The sequence below is a fragment of the Crassostrea angulata genome, chromosome 4 (assembly GCF_025612915.1).
Source record: "Crassostrea angulata isolate pt1a10 chromosome 4, ASM2561291v2, whole genome shotgun sequence".
Classification (NCBI taxonomy): Eukaryota; Metazoa; Mollusca; class Bivalvia; order Ostreida; family Ostreidae; genus Magallana; species Magallana angulata.
Genome location: NC_069114.1, coordinates 1,372,307 through 1,399,719, shown reverse-complemented (window position 1 = coordinate 1,399,719; position 27,413 = coordinate 1,372,307). Strand labels below are relative to the sequence as shown.

Below are 27,413 nucleotides of genomic sequence, written 5' to 3'. Positions count from 1 at the left end.
ATATATTAAACATGTCAGATATCATAAATGTTATGTATTGTAAACATGTTAGATATCATAAATGTTATGTATTGTAAACATGTCAGATATCATAACCATGTCACAGTTATATCAGGTATCATACACATGCTACATATATATATTAAACATGTCAGATATCATAAATGTTATGTATTGTAAACATGTTAGATATCATAAATGTTATGTATTGTAAACATGTCAGATATCATAAATGTTATGTATTGTAAACATGTCAGATATCATAAATGTTATGTACTGTAAACATGTCAGACATCATAAATGTTATGTATTGTAAACATGTCAGATATCATGAACGTGTTACAGTTATAACAGATATCATACACTTGATAGATATCTTTAAAATGTTAAGATTTCATGAACATGTCAGATATCATAACCATGTCACAGTTATAACAGATATCATACACATGCTATATATATTAAACATGTTAGATATCAAACGTCAGGTGATGAGGTGTGTTTGCCTGGTCTCCAGTATGAGGACTCGTACAGACTTACGGTAGAACTCAGTTATAACAGATATCATACACATGCTAGATATCATAAGCATGTCAGATATCATGGACATGTCAGATGTCACATACATTTTATGTATTATAAATATGACAGAAATCATAAATATTTCAGTTATATCATAAACATGTCGGGTATCATAAGGATTTAAGTGATGGCTGAATCATTAAAAGCCTTATCTGAATATGATGTTTTAATGATATCTGACACAATATAATGTTATTTCAGTGCTGGCTAGACCATGAGAAGCCCATTCTGACTATATGTATATATGATATCTAACATCTATGATATCTGACATCTCTATGATATCTGACACATTATGATGTAATTTCAGTGCTGGCTAGACCACGAGAAGCCCATTCTGACTTTATATGATATCTGACATATCTATGATATCTGACACATTATGATGTAATTTCAGTGCTGGCTGGACCATGAGAAGCCCATTCTGACTACATGTATATATGATATCTGACATCTATGATATCTGACATCTCTATGATATCTGACACATTATAATGTTATTTCAGTGCTGGCTGGACCATGATAAGCTCATTCTGACTATATGATATCTGATATCTCTATGATATCTGACACATTATAATGTAATTTCAGTGCTGGCTGGACCATGAGAAGCCCATTCTGACTATATGATATCTGATATCTCTATGATATCTGACATCTCTATGATATCTGACACATTATAATGTAATTTCAGTGCTGGCTGGACCATGAGAAGCCCATTCTGACTATATGATATCTGATATCTCTATGATATCTGACATCTCTATGATATCTGACACATTATAATGTAATTTCAGTGCTGGCTGGACCATGAGAAGCCCATTCTGAAGCAGCTACCCTCCCCAGACTCGCCCCTCGAGTTCCTGGTCAAGTTCTACACACCCGACCCTGGCATGCTGGACGAGTTCTCAAGGTCTGCATTACTTGAGAGAAAGATTGAATTCATTTACTTAAATGAGAAATACATTAATGTACTAATGAGACTAATGTACATTCATAATATTATGAGAAAACAATGATTTTTACGACAGAATTGTATTTTGTCCATGATAAGCATAAATAAAGTTTGTAAGAAAGCATTGGAATTATAAGGTACTTTGATGCAAGGAAATCTCTGTTGAGCACTTTCTGATATTGTTGCAAGGAACACCATGAACGGTTTCCTCACAGAATAGCTTGATTTGATGAAGATGTTCTACCCGATCTCCCTAGTTTTGATGTTGATGTTACTGTTGATTGTAGGTACCTGTACGGTCTACAGATAAAAAAGGACCTGGCCAATGGCTCCATGGTGTGTAGTGAGAACACGGCGGCCCTAATAGCCTCCTACATAGCACAAGGTCAGTCTGATAGCCTCCTACATAGCACAAGGTCAGTCTGATAGCCTCCTACATAGCACAAGGTCAGTCTGATAGCCTCCTACATAGCACAAGGTCAGTCTGATAGCCTCCTACATAGCACAAGGTCAGTCTGATAGCCTCCTACATAGCACAAGGTCAGTCTGATAGCCTCCTACATAGCACAAGGTCAGTCTGATAGCCTCCTACATAGCACAAGGTCAGTCTGATAGCCTCTTACATAGCACAAGGTCAGTCTGATAGCCTCCTACATAGCACAAGGTCAGTCTGATAGCCTCCTACATAGCACAAGGTCAGTCTGATAGCCTCCTACATAGCACAAGGTCAGTCTGATAGTCTCTTACATAGCACAAGGTCAGTCTGATAGCCTCCTACATAACACAAGGTCAGTCTGATAGCCTCCTACATAGCACAAGGTCAGTCTGATAGCTTCCTACATAACACAAGGTCAGTCTGATAGCCTCCTACATAGCACAAGGTCAGTCTTATAGCCTTCTATATAGCACAAGGTCAGTCTGATAGCCTCTTACATAGCACAAGGTCAGTCTGATAGCCTCCTACATAGCACAAGGTCAGTCTGAAAGCCTCTTACATAGCACAAGGTCAGTCTGATAGCCTCCTACATAGCACAAGGTCAGTCTTATAGCCTCTTACATAGCACAAGGTCAGTCTGATAGCCTCCTACATAGCACAAGGTCAGTCTGATAGCCTCCTACATAGCACAAGGTCAGTCTTATAGCCTTCTATATAGCACAAGGTCAGTCTGATAGCCTCTTACATAGCACAAGGTCAGTCTGATAGCCTCTTACATAGCACAAGGTCAGTCTGATAGCCTCTTACATAGCACAAGGTCAGTCTGATAGCTTCCTACATAGCACAAGGTCAGTCTGATAGCCTCTTACATAGCACAAGGTCAGTCTGATAGCCTCCTACATAGCACAAGGTCAGTCTGATAGCTTCCTACATAACACAAGGTCAGTCTGATAGCCTCCTACATAGACCAAGGTCAGTCTGATAGCCTCCTACATAGCACAAGGTCAGTCTGATAGCCTCCTACATAGCACAAGGTCAGTCTGATAGCCTCCTACATAGCACAAGGTCAGTCTGATAGCCTCCTACATAGCACAAGGTCAGTCTGATAGCCTCCTACATAGCACAAGGTCAGTCTGATAGCTTCCTACATAGCACAAGGTCAGTCTGATAGCCTCCTACATAGCACAAGGTCAGTCTGATAGCCTCCTACATAGCACAAGGTCAGTCTGATAGCCTCCTACATAGCACAAGGTCAGTCTGATAGCCTCTTACATAGCACAAGGTCAGTCTGATAGCCTCCTACATAGCACAAGGTCAGTCTGATAGCCTCTTACATAGCACAAGGTCAGTCTGATAGCCTCCTACATAGCACAAGGTCAGTCTGATAGCCTCTTACATAGCACAAGGTCAGTCTGATAGCCTCTTACATAGCACAAGGTCAGTCTGATAGCCTCCTACATAGCACAAGGTCAGTCTGAAAGCCTCTTACATAGCACAAGGTCAGTCTGATAGCCTCTTACATAGCACAAGGTCAGTCTGATAGCCTCGTACATAGCACAAGGTCAGGTAAACCCCACCCTAAACCCGTTGATTATGTTATTTCTCTGAAAAAAAATGTTTTCTTGTTCAATGTTTTAAAGCACATTGTTTAGGTGCTAAATTTTTTCTTTTTAGCTCACCTGAGCTGAAAGCTCAAGTGAGCTATTCTGATCACATTTTGTCCGTCGTCCGTCTGTCCGTCTGTCCGTCTGTCTGTCTGTCTGTCTGTCCGTCTGTAAACTTTTTACATTTTGAACTTCTTCTCTAAAACCGCTTATCCAATTTCAACCAAATTTGGCACAAAGCATCCTTATGTGAGGGCGAATATAAATTGCAAAAATAAAAGTCCGATCTGTATTCAAAGCGGAGAAAACCTTGAAACTGTAGAAAAAGGGGGGTGCATTTTTAAAAATCTTCTTCTCAAGAACTACTGATTCCAATTCAACGTAGTTTAGCATAAATTATCCTTATGGGAAGGAAAATATAAATTGCAAAAATTAAGTGCTAATTCTGTGTCAAATTTGAGTTATTACGAAAATAATAATAAAGGAAATGGGTGTTTCAATCAGTTTAATAGCTTCGGGCTCGGCATCCGGTAATCCGGCATCCGGTAAAATGGGTAGGCAAGACTTGGTCTGGGCAAAACAAAGATTGGCAGATATTAATCTGCCAATCTCATTAAAATATCAGGATATTTGATGGACTAGTATATTTGTATTCGCTGTAAATATTGCTGCAAAATAATGCGTATTTGGAATTGACGATTGTCGATCTGCCTTGGCTTTTATTTTGCCACGGCCCGGGATTTGCATACCCATTTTACCTAGACTCGTATTCCATACATCTAAAACGAGGTTCTTTGTTTAAAGCAGCCATGACATTATAAGAAAAAGGGTCGATCTGACTATGATGAATTTGCTTGTTGTGCAACAGTTCGCGTATGAAGGGAAATTTTTGAAACATGCAAAATATATCGTTGCCGATTTTGTGAAGTAAATTGAGGCTAAATATTTCAATGCGTTGACAGTTTTCACACATGACGTTGGTGTTAGCTTGTTCCGATTTTCGTTTCGTTTTCATTATTTCTGCTTGTAACCTGGGAACAATCGTCTGTATTATTTCGTGATTTTTACGTATCAAATCAAACAGAGACTTTGGTAAATCAAACAGTTAACTGTTTACCTGCGCAAATTAAGCAAAATCTGATGTATTAAAAAATAATGAAATACAATTCATTCTACCGGTAATTCGATCGGCATTATCTTTTGCGTAATGGTAGATTAATGCAATAGGTTTTGTTGCGATGCTCGGCATTTTCTCGAGTTTATTCAATTTAAATAAAGTTTGACATTGCTGACGGAAATATGTAGGTATATACATGTATCTATATGATTCATTTCGAAAAAATAAATTGTGTTCTTTATTTGTTATAGTGAATGTTTCTTGTGTTTAATTGTTTTCAATTTCTAATAACTAACCATATTTGAGTGTTAAGCTTCAAATTATAAGCAAGATACAGAGATTTGCTCACAATTCTATGTTTGTACACAGATTTTAAAAACTAAAGATTAAAAAAGTAAAAAATTTGTCAATATTTATTGAGAAAATTTTCAAAGTCTGTTCGTTCAGAAACCAACTTTAACATCTTATTGTATTGTAAACTTAACATTTTTTCGTCATTATTACTCCTACTGTACATGTGATCCTTCACTGTGTTTGTGTACATTTGTATAAACTGATTTTGAACCTCAAATACCAGTGAACTGGTATTGAGTGAATAAAAGAATATAAAATCTTAGGCCATTCTTTTTTTTCCATTTTAAATGCTGAATAGGAAATACCAAGTTAAAAATCATAAGCTGAATGTAATAAACTCATGTGAACAAAATATGAATCAAACCTAGGCGAACTGTGAGCTCTGTATCTTGCTTATAATTCTACAATTGACGCTGAAATTTTGGTTGAACATTAGAAAATCTCTATGAATTAGAGTATGTTAAATACTTGTACAAACAAAATAAAATAATGATACTGTGAAATCATTAGATTTCGTGGTGGCTCATTTTTCGTGGAATTCTTGGGTACCTCTCATCCACGAAATAACATCCTTCACGAATTGATGAATTAGGGTAATAAAGTCATATTCCCTTTTGTAGATATATATGAAAACACGAAATTACGTCCCAACGAATCTGTAAAATTTAAGTCATCCACGAAAAATTGGCCCCCACGAAATTTAATGATTCCAGAGTATTCTGTATATATCTACTCTCCCTCTCTTTATACAATAAATAATGTGAAATCTACATCAATTTTGATAGTTTTTCAGACACGAGTAAATAAAAACGACATCTTTAAAACAGTTTCCATATTTCTGACACATTTCTGTTGCGGGGATAAAGTAATTATCGCTATTCCTAAGAATATCACAGCGGAAAATTATCCTGGTTTGTACGCGAAGTAAATAACAGTCATTTAATTGTAATGGAGAAGACAAATAAAATTTTTGAATGTTTTTAATTTGAGAAATTGAGCACATTGAGGTACAATTTTCTTCTTCACATCTATACATGAAGGGTTTTTAAAATAAAAAACAATAACTATTATTTTTTTTTAAAACAATAACTAGTAAGTACTGAGTAGTTGATGAAAAAAATGTAACTATATGCACTCATATATTTTGATCGCTTTACAAAGTGGGGGGGGGGGGGGGGCAGAACGAAAATATAGGGATTTGGAAGTTAACAACTTAACAGTATACCTCTACCAAATGTTTAGTTTTATATCTTGCGTAGAATTTTCTTATTCTGGTAAAAAATAGTATTTCATGAAGGTACAATGTCAAAGATTACATGTATACAAAAAAAGTGTAAAATTCGAATACTTTACAATATTTATTTTTTGTTTTTCTACCGAGGGACCATATGGCACAATATCTTTTGAACGCCCATTGTTGCTCAGGTGAGCGATGTGGCCCCATGGGCCTCTTGTTTTTTGGGGGGGGGGGGGGTAATGGTATTGTCTCTTATATTCTTATATTTCATGTAGGATGCAATTTATGTTTACCTTGATAATCATATCTAACAAATTTATGTAGTATGACATGTCTAAAATGAAATGTGGGCAGTTTATGTCTATCAGTACAGGCAGTTCTTTGATTCTATAACATCATGTCAGCAGCTTTTTTCCCTAGATCTAGTGTTTTGATGTGTATCCTTGTTTATTTCTGTGTTGACAGCTGAGATAGGAGACTTCATCATTGAGGAGTATCACGACCACTCCTATCTGTCCATGCTGGGGCCATTTGTACCGAACCAAACAGAGGAAATGCTGAAGAAAGTGGCGGAGTACCATAAACAGCACATGTATAAACCATTGTCTAACTCGTCTCAGTATTAAGCTTTGTACCTAAAGTCAGGAAACATTTGCATAGATTTAAGGAATAAAGAATCATTCTTTGAGTATTATGAGGTGATAATTTCAGCTGAAGGGCTTTATGATAGATTTGATCACGCCCTTACTGAAATTATCACCTCACAATATTCAAAGAATGTTTCTTTATTACTTATATTTATAAAATTTTAAGCCATTGTACGATAAAATATTTGAATATAAATAAGCAAACCCTGCTGGCGCCCCAATTATACGTCATTTCAAGTTGTGGGTTTTATTGTACACAATCAATATGTAGTACATGTATTATCAAAGGCAAAGACTGGAAAATGAAAATATTATTATATACAAATCTTCATAAACTTATTAACATTCTATAAACATGCCATGATAAAATTCTTATAAGGAGAGTAAAATTGAAGGATTTCAGTCTTATTTAAATGTATTGTTTAGAAAACCTGTATTGTTCAAATTCAATGTCACGTATTAAGGAAAAATTAATTTGATTGATTTGTTGTGTTGTAGAGGGGAAAGTCCGGCCGAGGCAGAGGCCGGGTTACTTGACACTGCCAGGAAAGTGGAAACTTACGGAATGAAGCTTTGTCCAGCCAGGGTAAGTGAACGCATCCCTAATCTAACCAGGGTAAGTTAATGCCTGAGTCACCCTCCCTAATCACTCTGTAAGAAATCTGCTAAATATCAAGCAACCTGGACAATTTGTAGACAATAGCTGAAGATGTTTTAAAGCATTGAAACAAAACCACATGATTTCAATTGCTTTACAGTAAAGCAGAACTTCCTAAGTTAACCCTTCATATCAAAGTCAAATTTTATCAGGAATGTGAATTGAAACCATTATTTTTTTCAATACTGTGTCAATTTTCTAGTCCCTTCTGATCTCATTGTAATGGTTTTAGGCCAGGCCATAGCTATTTATTGTAACTGATATACTGAGTTCGTTTTTTCTGGACAGGATCATGAGGGAGTGATTTTAAGCCTGGCGGTGGCTCACCTGGGCATCTTAGTCTTTCAACAGTACACTCGAATCAACACATTCTCATGGGCAAAGATCCGCAAACTTAGTTTTAAGCGGAAACGTTTCCTCATCAAACTTCATCCAGAAACATACGTCAGTGGACAGAAGGTGAGTCGGGATTCCTTCAGGGGCGTGGCATTACTGATTTTATAAAGACAAAACTCAATAAACGTCCATGGACAAGAGCTAGATACTGTGGTTTCATCAGTATTCATTGAACATCAGTTTTGAAGGATTTTGTTCTTAGGCCTTACGAGGTAAAACAAATGGTGTAGCAATCTTCAAATCAGTGAAGTTTAGTACATCCTTAAAAATTGATGTCCATAAATATGAATGAGAGCTGTGTGAATATGAATGCATCGCTGCATTGCTTGTTCATTAAAAATACACAGCGACATTGAATGAATGCCTCGCTGCATTGCTCAGACTACATTCTTATTCATCAAAAATACACAGCGACACAGTCTATATAAGCTTTTCCATTAACAACTGTTTTATTATTGATCTCCTTTGTTAATAATATTAAGTAAATTAAGTAATTGTAAAAATGACAAAGTTAATGAAATAATTATGTAAATAAAATGTTGCATTGTTTGGCCAAAAAAAATTAATGATTTGTCTCTCAGGCACCGCCGCATCAGTAAAGTCATCGCCGCATCAAACTTTTTTATCGTTATTTTTCCGGATTTTTTATATCTTATCATTATCGGTTTTCTCTATTATGGAATATATGTAAACAAACGCTCAGAACAAATGCTTGTCTCTGTCAGTGAAAAACGTTTTATCTGAAACATCTACCCAGTGACCAACCTAGGGGGCTACCTGGGCTAAATACAACTTTATGTAAATATAATTACTCGCTATGTGATCGGTAACTTCGCCAGAATTTCCTCAGAAAGAGAGGTTGAAGTTGCCCTGTATTCTGAGTTCACGATCGTGAAAGTTAATTCCAAATGCAATAAAATGATAATCATCTAATTCAAAAGACATTTTCATAGCCTAAGTTAACCCCTGTTGTGATTAATAACTAGCGACTGTCTTATCTTCAGAGGTTATACAAAATACGGTTGATGCAACCACATACTGTGCACTGAAAATTACAACCGATGTTTATAACTTTAGGTGCTGATATTACAATTAGTTGGTAACTTGTAATTAATTAATAACTCTGCCAAGTTTAAATAGTGCTAAAATAATCATGAAACCATTTGTCTACAATTATCTTTAACTAAAAAATTCTGTACAACATGCAAATATATATGAGGGTTGTAATTGGGTCAAAGGGTTGGACTAATACCTCCAAAATACACTAAACACATAGACTGATTTTATTTGTCATTTAGCCAACACAATAAAATTATTACGAATCATTTCAGCTACAAAATGTATGAATACACATGTAATAAATTGAATTCAAAAATTTGGATAAGATTTAAAAATTTTAAGGAGTTGTTTTATTTTTAATTGACTTGCTTCTAATCAAATTCAAATTAAGGTTGAATCTGTGTATAAACTGATAAATGTATTATCATTAGCATTATGCCATTGTCAAAGAATGGAAGTCTACCTGATTTCTCCCTATTTTTTTGTGAGGGAGAATTTCAGAAGTGAAGTCTCCCTAAACTAAGTTTGCTCTGGGTTGGTCCCTGTTAACACAACCACTGAAATTTCTTTGTTATCTTCAGAAATTGAAGCCTCTGTGATATTGCATAGAAGCAGGAATAAAGGTCACTTGAATTGTTTGAGAATTTCATGTGACTTATTTACTTTTCCTTGATTTCTGTCCTCAAGGCACTGAAGATTGATAAGAAAACACCCCCAAATGAATGCTTTATTTGATAAATTTTTATATGGCAAATTTAACTAGTAAAATGCCATTAGAAGACCCCTATTTCAGTTAAGAGTCCTGTTATTACTGTGGAGGGGAAAGATGGGCCGCAAAATGGAGCAGGGGCATAAACCATTTGTCTTTTTTGTTCATATGCAAAAACTCAACCTTATAAAAGGAAACATAACAGTTTAAACTAAAAAGAACAAATTAAAACAAATGTTTAAACTTTGCCAATGTATGAGCTTGATGAATATCTGCTGATGAATACACAAATAAATCATATAATATGGGTTACCATCATTGTAAATTTTGTCAAAAAAAACCAAAAAACCAAAAAAAAAAAAAAAAAAACCTGCCTGCCTCATCAAAATTTTGGCCCGAGAAACTAATGATTAATTTTTTTTGGCCTTAGGAAAGAGAAATTTCAATTTTTCACAATTGCTCTGTGTTAGACAGAAAAAACTCTAACATGGTGATTAAGCTCTGTTGTATGAAATTAACTTCTGTTTGTAAAGAGCATAAAAAAGAAAAATTTGTTCAGGTCATACATTATTGGTGGACTAGGTCCTTTGTGACTCCTTGCAAATATGTGTCAATCTGCTAAATATAATATTTTATCAGATTTATTGCAAATAAAACACAAATATTTGAAGTCCAGTTATAAGAAATTTAATAACAAATTGTCAATGATCAATCTTAATCAATCTTTTGAGTATTATCTGGGTTGGGAAGATTTACATTACTGTGGATTCATTAAATTTCGTTGGGGCCAATTTTCGTGGATTGCTTAAATTTTACAGGTTCGTGGGGATGTAATTTTGTGTATTCTCTTAAACCTACAAAGGATATATGACTTTATTACCCTAATTTATTAATTCGTGGAGGATGTTAATTCGTGGATGCGAGGTACCCACGAATTCCACGAAAATTGAGCCACCACGAAATCTAATGATTCCACAGTATTATTGTATAAACTTTCATGTCAGTTAGTAGTTTGGGGATTTTTCTGTCAGGGTTATTACAGGGACATAATAAGTTCTTCGTTGACAGTAGCGACTGCTGTAAGAATTCTGCTGTATTTACAGTATTATATTGTTTCCTATATTCGTTACTTAGTTGTTTGTGATTTCTCCCTCAGGGTTATTACAAGGACACGGTGGAGTTCTTCTTTGACAGCCGCGACTGCTGTAAGAACTTCTGGAAGAAGTGTCTGGAACACCACGCATTTTTTCGCTGCCATAGAATCAAACCAGTGCCAAGAAACAAGACCCGATTGGTCAGCCACGGATCCTCATTCAGGTATAACCGACAGTCACTCTTCACTGCACACACAGTGTCTTTAAAATTATACATTTATCAGAAAAATCAATTTACCAATTACCATATATCCGGTTTTTTTCGCATGTCACAAAATTTGCGAAAATGGAGAAAATATGTAACATTTTTAATTTGCTCAGTAATTTTTTGCAATTTAAACAGTTTTTATAGAAAATGATACAGGATACAATTTCTGCGTATTTGATTATTTGATTATTAAAGGATATACAGTATTCATTCTTTGTTAAGAGGGCTGGAGTCCCGTCTAGTTTAGACGATGTTGATCTCCTTAATACAAAAACTCTGTATGAAGATAAAAAGAAAAATATTCAAATTTGACTCTAAAATATTTGGAATTTTTCTTTACTCGATATAAGCTGATTGTGAAAGAAACTATCTCAGTGTAAATCTTTAGGTAAATCTGATGGTCAATTTATTGACCACACAGCTTCCTTAGGAAACTGATAGTAGAAGATGCACCAGTAAAAGAAAGTGTAAAGTCAGAATTGTTAATTCTTTAAAAGTCAGTTCGCATTAATTATCTAGTCAAATAGTGGTGGATATATTTAAAAGTCAAGAAATGATAAAAATTCATATCCGATGGCAAATTATTGGGAATAAATTTGTTCAGGCCATTAAGCTGTTTAGCGACACAGAATCAGTACAAAATGGATCTTGGCTTGTTCTGCGAGAACTGAGCTCGTAAAATGTCCATTAGGAGCGAGATATTAAATCTTGGAATTATTGTTTGATGAGAAAGAAGGATGTGTAAATCACGGAATAATGGAGCTACGAAGGGAAGGACTCTCTTACCATTTCTGTATCCTGTCCGTTTTATCTCCAACCATTGTGTTTCCCGGGAGTTTTTTTTCTTTTTTACTTCATAGTTAGCCTGATTAAGTACCAAAAAATTGGCTCTCACATGAACCTGCAAAATAGATAGAAGCAAAAAAATGTTGTATGCAAGTGCAACTTTTTTTGTGCACATTACACTGCCTGATATCTGAATTGTTGCCAACACATTTAATTTTTTCTCAGTTCAGCTGATCATCAAAGTCAATATTCATAGTTCTGGCCTTTTTATCGAATGATGTGGTTTTGTAATTCAGCAAGATAATTAAATAAATAAGATATGTTTATCCCTGTGAATTTTGGTCTATGTTAAACCTTGTTACCAAAGCCACTACAGCTATGAGTCTGTTCGATTCATTTAAACAGTTTACAAAAGAGTTCCTTGTCGTTGTGCTAAGGGGCCACTAGAACATTTAGCCTGGGAGATGCTGGAGATAGATAGCACCAAGCATTGTTAAAATGTCAATGGCTCTACTTCAGAATTCATCCAGGAAATCTAATTTTTACTGAGCATGCAAATGCCCTCCATAGAGTTTGATTAACACACAGATAATTTGCCTCTTTGATGCGTCTTTTATGCTCGTCGTCATGAATCCTGATTTGATTATGAGGAGTTGGTGGGCTGTGATCCTCGCGTATTGATCTGGGGGGTGATGCCTGGTGCACAGACTGCAGCCAGGAGGAATAGGGAAATACATTGGCTTATGGGAATATTCAAAAGGATTTTCACTCCAAAGTGCTTGTCAATTGACTATTAAAATTGAAAATCTGCTTCAGATAATTCTTAAAAGAATATGTAGAAAGCATAAGAGAGCCGATATTACTTTCATCTTACATTAAAAATTGTCAGTTCTTGCAAAACGTTGTGACCAATTTGGTGACATATGAAATCATGGTGGTAAAATTTTAGCATGGGGATTTGGTAATGATTTTAAAGTAGTTTGACATTTTCACCTTAATTTTTTGTATTTCAAAGAGCATTGATCTGTACTTTTTTTAGAAGTATTAACTGGTATAAAGATTGGTATTTGCATGCTTAGATTAAGGAGGCTGGTCAACAGATTAACCATCAGATCTACCTAACATTCTAATATATGATTTGTTGAGCTGTAACTTTTATTTAGTAAAGAAACAATCTATAGATTTTACTTTATAAATTTGGGTGTGTTCCTATATATTTTTTATAGAGCTCTTCTTTTTAAGGAGATCAATACAGTCTAAAAATGGCAACGACTTCTCAAGGCCATGTCTTTGTTAGTGCATAGGTAGAACGGTGTACATGTAATTAAGTGGTGATATAAAGTACTTTGTTAAGATTTAATAAGTTAACGTTCTACTGGATCTCAAATGACTTGCGATAGTCATAACAGCAATGGTCGGAATAACAAGTTACGCGTTCTTCATGACGCAAAATATCTGAACGTCCTTGCAATAGCAATGCATAAGAATTCTTTATATTATGATTTCAAAAATTTATTAAAAGGGCGATATCCTCAGCATTCTGTTGCAAACATAAAATAATGAATGTTTATGAAGTAACTCGACTTTGATATGCTGATATATTTACAGGTACAGTGGGCGGACACAGAAACAGCTGATGAGTTACGTCCGTGAAAACCCCGTGGTCACCCCGCAATTCCAAAGGTAAATACGGCAGACATCACGGCTTCAGCCATTTCTATTTTTAGTCTAAGCTTTTGAATCTTCACATCAATGTCAGGAGTTGTCTCTTTTTGTTTTAATCTAATTGCTACTCACATGCATTTTGAGTTGATTGCTCGGTTAGGATAGTTAAGTATAGACCATTGCGTGCCCCACTGATATCTGATGTGTACCCCAAGATATGGGACCATTGTGTGCCCCACTGATATCTGATATCTGATGTGTACCCCAAGATATGGGACCATTGCGTGCCCCACTGATATCTGATGTGTACCCCGAGATATGGGACCATTGCGTGCCCACTGATATCTGATGTGTACCCCGAGATATGGGACCATTGCGTGCCCCACTGATATCTGATGTGTACCCCGAGATATGGGACCATTGCGTGCCCCACTGATATCTAATGTGTACCCCGAGATATGGGACCATTGCGTGCCCCACTTATATCTGATGTGTACCCCGAGATATGGGACCATTGCGTGCCCCAATGATATCTGATATATGGGTAGTGTAGTCCTAACATTAGTTACAAGTCAAAAGGTCAAGGTCATAAAGTTAAGAATAATTCTACTTCAAGTGGGCATAATATTTCATTCTAATTGCAAATGATAACACATTTTGTCAGAATTGGCTCATATGTTAGACACATATATGTTGGACATAAAAGATCTGACACCAGTACCAACACCCCCCATGGGGGGGGGGGGGGGGGGTTGACCCTGGTTGAATTATAGTCTAGATAAGAGCTAGTGTATAAAGCATGTGTTGGACTGAGTGTTTATCAAACTATGAAGTATTATTATCATTATTGATGATACAACTTTTAATTCAATAAAAGTAATTTCACCCTACTTCTATTCATAAGGTCAGAGTTTTTGGTTACACGAAATAATAGTTTAGATACTTGCAAGAGCAAAGGTGTGGTATTACAGAATTGAATGTTGAAAGGAGTTTTGAATCGATCAATATCTTAAGAATGTCATTTCTAAGGAACTGAGTTAGGTTTATTGAATGTTTGTCTAAATATTGGTTTGTTAATAATGAAGCAGTATTGAGTGGTTATTTCTTCTTTTTTTAATTAAATGTCAGAAAGTTAAACAGAAAGTAAGTTTGTATTGTTGTAAACTTTTGTTAGATATCAGTGATGTATATTGATATCTCTAGACAACTCTGTTGGATATCGTATGGATTTGTCTTCTGTTGCATTAATTTGATGAGATATCTGCATATTAGTGTCTTGTGTCCCATGCATTTTGAATTGGTTTGTTCTTTGCTTTTATTCCTCACTGGAATGCCTTTCTATCATTTTATTTCCAATTTATTTGATGTTTTGTTGCATGGCTACAGAACAGTTCAGATTTTCTTAGAAATATCCATGGAGTTTCTCCATTTTAACCAACTTTCTAGATTTAAAATATTGTTTGCATCATCTAGACAATTTGCATGTTTTCAAAAGTGAGTGGATTCAATATTGTAGGAGGTGGGATGGGGGATTACACACTGATTCGTTAATCTAAACTAAATGTAAAGTTTTTAGCAGTCTGTTATTTTCTACAACCGTACAGGATTCTCTTGTCGCTGTATTACATCTGTTATATTCAGAGATGAAAAAAACAAATACTCCAAAGAAGTGCTCACTTAGGCCACATAAAATCAATATTTAGATTCTCATCCTGATTTGCAAATAATATAGGGGGGCTGGGCAGATTTTATTTATTATTTTTGTATTTTTTAAAGCCCCTCTCTTCACCGTTCATGTTCTAGAAATAACAACAGCTGTATTCTTCTGAATTGTCATTGCTAATATGAGTAAACATACCCACTAGTAATATTTTAATTCCATTTTATTTTGACTTAACTGATGATGCATGAAGACAATTGTATCCTTATGATAAAAAAAACATGACTGGAATCAAACTGTAATGCACATGTTTGCAGGCAGCCAATAAAATGTTTCGACATTTTTGTGTACCGAGCCCGATTTTTTTTCCTGAAATTTTTTTTCCACACAATTTTTTTTCCAAAATAAAATTAAATGCATTGAGGCGGGCCATTTTCAGAGGCGCGGGCGGGGATGAGAATCTAAATCTAAAAATTAATTTTTTTTGGCCTTAGATATTTACTAGAATACTGACTAACATTGTAGCATTGTAGCATTTCTTTGCAAAATGATATACTTGAGAAATATAAGTTTTATGTGATATTTCTTTGTGTCTGATTCAAGGGTTTGAATAATTATCAATATAGAATAAGGAAATATGCCTGCTGATAGGACTTGATTCTGCTGCTATTTTTTTTTTTGCTGATAATTGCTGTAGTTGCATTGATTCACTGTTTGTAAAGCTTGTTGTTAAAGTTGATCAAATACTTTGAGATTGTGCTAAAAGTAGTGTAGCTGTTATAAAACCCTTTTGGCTATGAGACCAATTGACAAGTTTTACTCAAAGCTATAGCAGTTATTTTGTACAAATTGAATTCTGTTGCAGATCTTACATGTATATTGATATATTTCTTATAGAAGTCATTATTATGTCTTTGCTATAGAACACATTGTAAAAGTTTGATCCATGGATTTTCTTTTCTCTGTTGTAGATCGGTTAGTGGTAGGATCTCGTCAAGCCGCAGCACCAGTGTCACCCCAAAGATCACCGCTAAAGCCGTCATCCACACCACGCCGGACACCACCAACAGCATGGGGTCTCGCGGCTCTCAAACCGCAGGGTCCGATAGGGTGGTATCTCCCACCAGGAGCGACCACAACGACTCCCACAGCCTGGACAGCTCCTTGTCAGGAAGTAGGTCACTCCACTCCCCCAGGCTGGACGGGGGTCACCGTGAGGGAACGCCCGGGGTGGACGATTACCAGGAGAATGAAGACGAGGCTGTCAGAGGTGCCCGTTTACTTGTTACTAATGCTGAATGTCTAGGTACTAATTCTCATGTATCGTCAGCCAATCAAAATGTACATGACAATGGTAACTTGGCATCTGTTGATGCCAATATTTCAGGTGGTGGCGGTGGTGTCAATGGTGGTGGGTCTGATGTTGTATGTACTAACGGTGGGGCAGTTACTGTCAATAACTCAGATAAGTCTGTTGGGGGGAAATCGGGGGATACTTCTCCATCTCATGATAATACAGGGGTCATTACTCACTTAAAGGACAGCAGGAGAGTCATGTTCGCAGAGGACACAAAGTCATCATCATCATCCTCATCCTCATCATCGTCCGATTTTCCCACAGAACAGAAACAGATAACGAGTCAAGCGGGGAAGTTTATGATCACGTTAAAGGAGGAGATCCCCGCGGGAACGTGTATTACGGTCAGCATGGAGATGTCGCCCGTGAAGGAAGTACCAGACTCCATGGAGGAGAGTGAAACCAATATGAATGGTGATAGGACAGACCATTGTGTTGTTCGTGCAAATTCTGAAGTTCAGGATTCGGCTGATTTATACGAACCATCAGCAGCGTCAGGAAGTGTTGAGACAGGGTCCACGATGGAGACTTCACCTCATGGAGCGTCCCCTGAAGCAGAGAAGAGTGAAATTAGCAGTCCTGACGATCTCATCGAAGACATTCCCTACTACCTAGAGCGACGGCTGTACGATAACGGCATGGCTGACAAACAGGAAGTCAAGAGTCCGCCATTCGTAAGGAGGGGGAGGAGTTCCACGAAGAGAAGACCTACCAACATGCAGATTGAGCATGTGAAGGTGTACGAGGGGGGCAGCCAGTCACGGAACGAGTCCCCGGCCTCGGGAAGGTCCCTATCTAGGGACAAGGAAACTTGTGAGAGCATGTCCCCTGTGGGTCGATCGGTGACGAGTAGGTCCCCCTCCACGGGACACAGGTACACCAGTAAATCATCCCTAGAGAGGTCCCCGTCCTGTAACAGGAAAGTGGAGATTGTCAACGTCCACAAACTTCCCCCGAGGGACAGCTACTCCTCTGTGGACGATACGACTAGCCCCACTATAGAGAAGGACGTGATTAGACATATACAGAACAGGGGGATATTGGGGAAGAGTCTGTCCTTCAGGGGGGAGAGGGAGGTCAGGACCAGGACTCCAAACCTCAACAAGAGCTCCTCATTCCACGGGGAAAAAGACCTCAAGATGAAAATCCCCAACGGAGGGGCAACCTTTATTGATGAACTTCACCAGAAAATGAGTGAGATTGGAGACCAGAAAGCAGATAAAAGTAAGCTTGAAACAAATACTTGTGAAAGTGAGAAGATGAAGACAGAGAAAGGTGAAGGGTCGTCATCAGTGGGCAATAATAATGGAGGACAGGTGCCAGACTCAGGCACTGTGGAGAGGCAGAGTGTTGGTGATTTGTGTGGGGAGAGCTCTGTGGGTCTGAAGCTAACCGACAGTGTGAGTCTGTGTGGGTCAGGCAGTGTGAGTCAGGGGATGGACCTACCCTCACAGGCAGCAGCTTACCTGATTCTGAACAAGGACCCTCCAGCCAGAAAACCAAAACTCAAGAACATAACTTTTTCCACATTTAAACCAATGGACGACACAGCAGCACCTGGCTGTCGCCCCAGCAGTGTTGTTGATTCAGAAACCGATGCCAAAAGTGACTATGGTTCACTTCCCTCAGCAAAACATGCAGACAGCAAGAAGCCCCTGCAGATCCCTGTACAGCCAGAGGCCATGTTATTTAACCCTACAAACACAAAGGTTGTGCCTGCTGAAGTAGAGGGCAAAAAGATGGACAGGTTTTACGGTCCTCTGAGACCCAGGAAAGTGAGCTTCCACAGAGAGAGAGGCTACAAATACAGCTTTGAGAGTGTGAATGATCCCCCGGCCTTCGCTCTGGCTGAGCCCATTGAGGATATCTGTCTGATTGACACCACTGACAGAGGTCCCTCAAAGTCCCCTTCAACGGACGTTCTTGACATCCTTGAAGGGCTGGAGGATGCTGAGTTAGTGGAATCTGACACTTCCGAGTCGTGTACCTCATCCCTGGACTCGGACGGTCCCAGCGATCACTCCAGCAGTGATGAGGAAAGCCACAAACATGACGAGTTCCTCATATTTGCCAAGAGTTTGGCTGACTCGGGGAAAGAGACCACCAAAGACTCTGGGGTGGGGGTGGATGAGGGACCGGTCAGATCTCTGTCCCAGGACGACCCGGCCTCAGACGGCAAGAGGGGGACCAAGAAACCGTCGCAGGAGAAAGCAGATGAGAGGGAGCCCCCCAACAGGAGAACCCTGGTGCGTCAGTCCCCTACGGACTCCAGCCTTAGCTCCATTGAGTCAGACAGTGACCCTGACCTCAGCTGTAAGAGACACAGCCTTGACCCCTTGGACGACCTTGAGAATCCTAGTATTGCAGAGGTCAACACCTCATTCAGTGATTCCTCCTCCGATGGGGAGAGGGAGGAGGGACAGAAGACTGGGGGAGGGTTTGTTATCCCGACCTTGACCTTTAGCCTCCCTTCAAGCCCCGATGCTTCGTCCGGAAGTCCCAAAGAAAACCAAGACAACGAATTTGGATCGACGTTTTGTTGATGCTACCAGTAACTAGCTCCCTCATAATGGTGTATAGTGCTTTATAGTGTGGGTCTGTTGTTGATCGAGGAGATGGAAACTTTTATTCATATGTCTCAGTATTTCATACTCAGTATATATATCGAAAAATATTTTTTTTGAAAGATGAATCTGATACTCAGATATAAGATGGTAGTTTAAGCATTCATCAAATCCTAAAATATTTAACATTAATCCAACATTGATAAAAAGCCGTCGTTAAGGCTTAACTTCTAATTCATTATACAATTTTTTGCATTCAAAATGCACTTATCATGTGATGCAGCTGATGTTGAAAGAGTCAGGCTTTGAAAATGGAGGAAGTTATATATGTAGACAAGGTAAACAAAGCGCAATGTAAATAATGATTTAGAAATTTTAGTTTACATTTAATTTTAGAAAATACATGCCATTTACAAACCATTCAGAAAAGTATGAATAGAAGGTTTGTTAAATTGATAATTTACAAGAGTATAAAGACAGGTACTTAATAAGTTACATAGAAAATACATGACAGCAAATACCGCTTGGGTAATTAATATGCATTCTAAATGGTTTTTCACATATATGATCATATTAATCCAGAACCACAGTTTTCTTCACGTGATTTCATTGTTTGCTGAATTTGAACCAGGCTGGCGCTAAAACTACTCACTAAGGCCCTCACTTCTTTAAAGGTGTTTTATGAGCTCTAGAAGCAGATGCACGATGTGACAAATGAAACCGTTTCTTGAAATTGTTAAACCATCCTTTGCTACATTTAAAGTTGCTGCCTTTTGAGATTTCGGCTGCGCGAGATTTAAACCAGCAAGACTTGGCTTCCAGACCCTGCTTTCTTATTTCTGTAAATTCCTCATGAATTTGTTTTTCCAACTCGGGGAAGAATGATTTTCGTCCAGAGCCGTGTGATTTGGCACCCTTTGGCGAATGTTTAAGTTTAATTTCGGACTTTAACCAGCGGCGAACATTGCTGTCGTCGAGGTTAAAGTGTCTGGCCGTATCAGAAATCCTGGTCTTAGTGTTACCTTCACGAGCCTCTCGGTAGTGCTCAACCACTCGCAGCTTAAACTCACGGGTGTAACTTTTCCGAGGAATTTTTGAATGGGTGCTGGTGTCCATTTTGATCACCGTTTAACAAACTGACTGTAAATTCTCTTGTAGTGTGATTCCTGTCGCATCGTGTGTACCTGTCTTTATACCCAGGTAATCTGTTCTATAGAAGCTAGGCTGAATTTCTAATTATGAATTCTTCTAATAATTCCGACAGATTAAAAAAAAACCTCTATCATAGAAGAATCCGACTTGAGAGTAAGCCGGTCTTAAGAATAAGCCCCCTTATTACGAGTGTAATTTAAAAATAATCCACTGCAGCTTACTTTCAAGACTTTAGGGTAGTTGCTACCTAGTACTCTGTTTTTTTTTCACTCATTTCATTTTTATTGTCGGGTATTGTTAATGCTTTCAAATTGAGTTCCGTCACCATGAGTTGGTCAGAAACAAAAATCTAGGTTACATTCATTGATTCATTTGCAAGGTCTTCCATTAGATTCCTTCAGAGATATGAAAGGGATGTAAGGAAAGTGCTAAAAACTCATATGTATAGAAATGTGTAGGCATAGCTGTTTTTAGCTATGTAAAAATAGTATGTATTATGAATGTAATTCAATTTCATTGGGCCTAATTAATGGTTTGGTCACTTAGACCTTGCTCAGAAAATACATGTACACTATTTATATAATAGCATAATGCTCAGCGTACTGTAGATTCCTAATTAACTAATCGGCATTAATATCCGCGTCAAGTCGCAGGAAGCACATCTCACATATTTTTTAATCTCGCTTTTATTTTTTTGGACTGATGTAAACTAAATGAAATGTGATAAAAGTTTGGCATTCTAGATTATATATTCTCAAGATCTGATGCAAAATGGTTGAATCGCAGAATTAAGTACTCACGTAAAATAAGGAATCTACAGATTACATTTACACGACTCAGTATTGGAAGGATAGAAATCTCAAAGCAAGTGCTCACTACATAAAAGAGATTCGTTTACATTATGGTATTATTTATTTATTTATTCATTATTTATTTTTTGCTACAGTGTTATAGTTTTATCACCATATTTTTGTGTGACGTTTTACGAAGTTTTATTTCTTTAGTTCCTAGCTGTGATACGTTTATGTGCCAGTTTTACAACGTGGTTTGTGATTGGTTGAGTTTGGTTTCTGTTGATGATATTTGTTGTTGTTGCTATTGCATCAGTTTAAAACTCAACCATTAATTTATACCAATTTTTATCAGCATCATTTACCAGCAATTGCTCAGTCTATAGGAATAGAGATGTAAGCAAGTATTATCTTTTTTTCTTTTTTTTTTGCTACAGAATATTTTTGTAGCAATGGCCGTAGAATTCATAGTTATGATATTTACAAGTGATCAAACCATATGTTCTAAACCCCGTATCTTCAAACGTCTTTATGTTAACTAAGCAGAAACCATAACCTGCCCCAGAGCTTAAGCTCTATACTGAAGGGATGTCATTCAGTGGAAGTTTTATTGTAGAAAAATAGATGGTGATGAACCCCTTTAATTGAATTGTAATTGCCTGGAGATTTTCCAGTGTAATCTTATGAGCTCTTCCCGATGCACTTGGCTTATTGATTATAAGTTTTTAAAACTTAAATTAGCATGCATGTATGGATTTCTCGTTTACAGTTCAGTAGGGTGGTTTAATTACACAGACTTTTTGCTATGCATGATGAGACATTTGACAAGTGGATGCACCAGAAGCATTAGTGTTTGTTGTTCAGCTATTAGTACAAATACAGGTAGTACATGTACTGCCTTGAGTTGATGCGTTTTGAAGCAAGTTGTATTCAGCATGCTATTCAGCATGGCATGATAATGGAGTCTGACTGACAAATAACAGAGATGGTGAGATAAGTAAGTGATAAAGGAATGCTTCTTGTTTATCAAATACACATTACCTAAAGAGCAACCTCATTCTTGATTTACACATTTAATAGAGAGGAAAAAACCCTGCAGAAAGTCAAAGACTTTTATTCACAATTTATCAACAACAGGTGAAGAAAGAAAATACGGTTACACCCCCAACCACCAACTAAAAAAGTTTATTGCCCCTTCCCCATCTTATAGATGAATAAAAAAATAAGTAGGTATTTGATACCTGCAGTACAGCTTGCAGAGTGGTCAACTTTTTAGTTGGATTAAGATCTGTGTTAAGTTTGGACTGCATTGCTCATGTTAAAACTTTTTTTCTTGTTTTACAAGAATTATTCCATTGCTTTCAGTAGATTTACATTTGTTTTGCTAGTATCAAGTAGATTGAAATGATTTGAAATGCACTGTTGTCGATGAATTACTTTTTCTTCTGTAGAGTTTAGTTTATCTCAGTTTCGCTTATATTTTTTTATTTGATACTCAAACTCGGCTAGGGAACCATATCTATATTATCGTAGGCAAAAGAGGGGGAAAAAATGTTTTTAGAATGGATGACATTTTGACCAAGGACTTCAAAGAGACTTATTACATAAAATATTTATTGTGTATGATGCATGGCAGTAAAACACTGGCGTCCACACATTATGGCATCAACTATTGATTTAGTAATGCAACAATAAGAGATTGATTAGTCCTATAGGAAATATTTTCTGTCCTTATTTTATCTATTCAGTTTTTGGCTGTGTGAAGATCACAAGTGATTCTGTTTATTGTCAGATAATAATGGCTGGTTACAACACTGTACACAGAACAAAAAAATATTAATATAAAAAAACGAGAGAAATAAAAACATCTGATGTAAAAAGGGTGAATTTGGTGCAAATTGGATTATGGATTTTTTTTAGTAGATAAGAGGAAAAAAATGTATCATAAAGGAAGACCCAATTTTTCATTTGAAATTTTTTAGATTAGAAATTTCATGTTATAAATGGGTTTCAAAAATGTAAAGATTCTAAAACTGAAAATTGTTTGACATAAAAAGGGGGAAATTGGTGCAAAATGGATTTTGGGTTGTTGGCAAAATAAAGGGAAAACAATGTGTCAAATATGGAATGACCAAGTTTTCCATTTGAAATAATTTGTATATGGATTTTTTTAAAAATGGTAGGCCAAATCATTGAATAAAATAACTTTGCTAGCATTTTTAGTAACTTGATTCAGGCATGAAGATGACAAAATAACTCAATATAAGGTTCTAATAGATACATAGACCAAATCCTTTAAAATGACTACATGTATCAAAAATGCTAAAAAAAACCAGTTAAGGTGGTATGAGACATCTGTCAATATTAATGTGAATTTAAGTACATTATAATCAAAATACTTTCACAGGTTTTGAATTTTCAAATTTTATAACAGTTATCCAAAAAAACTTTTAAAAATTATTTGGAAAGGTAAAAATTTTAAAATCTCAAGCGGGATTTGAACTCATGATTACAGATTCGTAGTGAACCCTTTAACCCACTGCGCTATGCTGTTAGGTGACAATTTTGGAAAAGAAACTATAGATAAAATTACACTTGATTTTATTGTTTATTTTGATAAATAGTATCATAATGTCACAGCATGGAAGTGTCCCATACCACCTTAAGTCTACGGGTTTGGAGCGAGGGTTATTGGCTAAGGAACATTACTCGGATACTTTTCAATTTCGTGATTAACTTTTTGTCTAGAGAGAAAACCTAGCAATCAAATTTTTATTTATTTCCTTTTTTTATGATTATTTTTTCTATTTTTATTTTTTTATGATTATTTTTTCTATTTTTTTTTTATTATTTAAAATGTGATATAAGCCCAACAGAACATATACACGAGGTTAGGGAATTTTAAAAGCTTTGATTCTTCATGTGTGTAAATCAGGGAGGCTTTGAAAGAAGGGATGGTTGGCATTGTCATTGCATTTTGCTCTGGTTTCTGGCTTTGTAGTCTAACATTGTGTGAAACAAACTCTTTATTGTGTGTTATTATAAATCAGTTTGTGTTTTAAGCTAGTCTGTAGCTTTATAGAATGAACCAATTTGTATGATATTGTCAGGCTACAGTTTCTAATTGTCCCAGTTTATAATTATTGTCCAATATTTTTATGTAAATTTTTTAATTTATTTTTTCATGATTATATTGCAAAATGGATTTTTTCTTTGGTCGTAAATTGATGAACTCTATGAAGTAACCAGACAAAACAGGGGGGTTAAATGCTGAGAAAAGACACCAAATGAAGACATTTTTTCAACTTCACAAGACCTCCGTGAGCATTTGCTGTGTGGTAAAAGTGCTTTTTATGCAAAGAAAGAACCTGTTTTATACATTTCTATATCACACTATACATTTTTATATAACATTAAGGTACAATATCCAATTGTAAAGAGGGCTAACTCCAATGAAATTTACTTTAAATTTGTTTTCAGTATTATTTCAATAGTAAACATTCAATCAATGACACTCAAGAGCTAACGAAGTTATAAATGGGTTACCGTAGCTGTTATGTTGAACTTTTGAACTAAGTGCAATGTGAACTACAACGCTTTTACAAACAGTATTGTCAAACCCTCAATGATATACTCTATTTTTAGTTTAAGGCACTATATATTAAGTCCTTTTTTATTAGGGTATATAATTTTTTTAAAGTATTTTAAACATTAACAATTTATATCTTAGCTGACTTTCATTTAACTTAAAGGAGATGAATTTTAAAAAGAGAAAATTTTTGGAAATGGAGAAAAAAAACTTTTTTTTAATATTATGCCAAAATTTCTCAATACCATGGCCATTGTATGAAAAGAACTTTGTAAATTGATAGTGATACAAATGTTTAGAATTTATTTCCCAGAAATATAATTGCGGACAGTTGAGTATGTTGAGTGTATTGATGAATTGATTGATGCAGTACCGCTCTCTGCCGATAGTGTCAGCCATTAATGTAACCGTTTTTTCTGTAGTACAGTGTCTGTGAGTGACTCTCTAGGTAGCAAGTACCTGTTACTTCAGACATCACAACTGTCAACAAGTACATACAGATAGGCCTGTCTTTGACTGGATCAAATATAATTACACGAACCATTGTTTTTATTCTTAAAGTAATTAACAATTATAGAGGAAATACAAAAATCACTTTGCTTACTGCTGATGCACATCTGACCTTTTTTTCCCTTTTGGTGACCAGTTTTTTTTTTTCTAAAAGCAAACAAGAAATTGATTTTGCTAAATTTAAAACCACCATACAGAATTTTTTTCACTAAATACAGAACAGTAATTGATTTTTTTTTTCCCTCCATTTTTCATTTTGACTGATGTAATTTATCTTCATTGATTTTTCATAGTTGAAAAAAATAAAACAATTGGCAAACATCAAGAGAGTGAGATTTGCACATAAATTGATGCATGTAGCAATCTGATTAATTGCATGTAATATTTATGACGACACCATGTGACATATGATGGTTTCATTCTGTGAAGCAAAATTCTGATGGATTTTGTGATGGTGTTTTTTGTTTTTTTTAAGTAATTTAGTTTTGCGATGGATTTTGTAGATAAGCATGATGGGATACGACTGTTATGTAGTCGCAGTCAGCGTCCATAGATTTGTCCGTTATCTCAGCTATAGCCCCTGGCTGGTAAACTGGGGCTCATGTCATTTGAAATAAACAACCGATTCTCTTATCACAGTTAACCTATGCTGCAGTCATAACTAGGGGAAATTATTGGTAATATCCTGTGTGTCAGATTTGTTGGTCTCTAAGGCTGTGTGTAGAAATCCATTCCTATTGATCCTTGTGATAAATTCTGTTAGTGTATACTGTACTAGCTTTAAGGGAACTGATGCAATATTGTATCATTGTAAATATTTGCAATGATGTTTTTTGGAGGAAAAAGATTTGTTTTCAATCTCGATCATGTAGTCGACAATCAGAGAGAAACCCGACCCGATGTAGACAGTTCTGTAAAATATTTTTTTTTTTATGAAGGAAAGATCTGTTTTTATGTATAAATTTTGTAAATATATATCTAATTGATATTATATATAAACATTTATGTACTTTTATCACAAAGTTATATTTTCTTAAAACTAGTTATTAATTTTTTGAGCTACTTGATTTTTGTTTTTGTTGTCATCACAGTTTTTAATTTTGTCTGGAACATGTGACTGAACATCATTGTTAATTTGAATTTGTATTTTATGATGACATCATTTTAATAAAATGAGAAATGGACTGTATTCCTGTCGTATGATTACATTTACTGACATAAGCTTCCAGATGAGCCTCGCAAGCCCTCGGTAATGGCCTATTTTATGTAGTGTCTCGATTAATTGGGCAATTTTTCGAATGAAAAAAAAAATCAGAATCCCATGTTTATTGATTGCATGTCACAGCCCTGAACTGTTGTAAGTATAATAAGCACTGTGTGGCGGATGACAGGGTGTCGGGCGACGATCAACGGAAAATCTCACCTTCCTGCGACACCCACTGGTGGTGCGGTAGATACATGTAACTGTATCCTAACATTGACTCAGCCCCAGAGAGAGAAATAACAACATTATCACTGTGATATTTCACAAGATTTCTCTGTTCTGAACAGTGGCAAGCTCTGTGTAAAACAGATGGAGAGAGGGGAGTATGTAGAGTCGGAGAGAGTGAAAGTGAATATTGTAATGAAACATGAATACGAACTGGAATCATGTCTGGACATAAGGTTGACTTGTGTTACAATATTTATGGATTGATATTGTAATGTCTTATTTGCCATGGATTTATGCAGTCGCCATATATAGCAACTGGCCACAGAGAATTGACAATGAGCAATCAGAGAGATTTGCCTAGACGCTCTCACTTATATCTGTCTAGTGCCTGGTGATATAGCCAATGTCCTTGCAATGAAACTAGATTCCTGATGAATACCTAATCTCAGAGACAGTTCTAAATGAAAACATTTACTGTCAAGAGGGGCGGGATTTTCATGGATGTTAAAAAATTACCCAGAATGCTCTTGCTTGGATTTGATTGGTTAGGGAGCTCAACAAGGTAGGTACCATTTGTTTGTTTGATTGGCTGGCGATATATGATGTCATGTATAGACGATGAAGCACTAGATATGTCTTGTAATAATGTCTTATTGCTATCAATATTTAATCTCACAATGAGCTGTAGTATTGAACACGTAACAATGCATCACAAGAAATCCAACTTCTTCTTTTTTTTAATCTGAGAAGTGGGAAGTGATTGTCAACCGATTGCCTGTAGCAGGCTGACA

The 27,413-nt window shown here is 36.2% G+C and overlaps 1 protein-coding gene across 6 annotated transcripts in view; it reads left to right on the top strand.

Annotated features, from left to right (window-relative positions):
- The window catches only part of LOC128179303 (FERM, ARHGEF and pleckstrin domain-containing protein 1-like), a 71,261-nt gene that overhangs the window by 27,147 nt on the left and 16,701 nt on the right, over window positions 1-27,413 (top strand). For 3 of the 6 annotated variants that reach the window (XR_008243064.1, XR_008243063.1, XR_008243062.1), the window contains 8 exons: window positions 1,380-1,495; window positions 1,825-1,922; window positions 6,751-6,877; window positions 7,431-7,518; window positions 7,879-8,049; window positions 10,911-11,071; window positions 13,511-13,585; window positions 16,199-27,184. Coding sequence is in view for 3 of the 6 variants with exons in the window: in XM_052846699.1 (XP_052702659.1) it covers window positions 1,380-1,495; window positions 1,825-1,922; window positions 6,751-6,877; window positions 7,431-7,518; window positions 7,879-8,049; window positions 10,911-11,071; window positions 13,511-13,585; window positions 16,199-16,497 (1,135 nt within the window). In the remaining 3 variants the exon portion in view is untranslated. Of the gene's footprint in view, window positions 1-1,379; window positions 1,496-1,824; window positions 1,923-3,422; window positions 3,442-3,484; window positions 3,504-6,750; window positions 6,878-7,430; window positions 7,519-7,878; window positions 8,050-10,910; window positions 11,072-13,510; window positions 13,586-16,198; window positions 27,185-27,413 lie in introns of those variants that run through there. The other 3 variants (XM_052846699.1, XM_052846700.1, XM_052846702.1) reach the window with 3 other exon arrangements.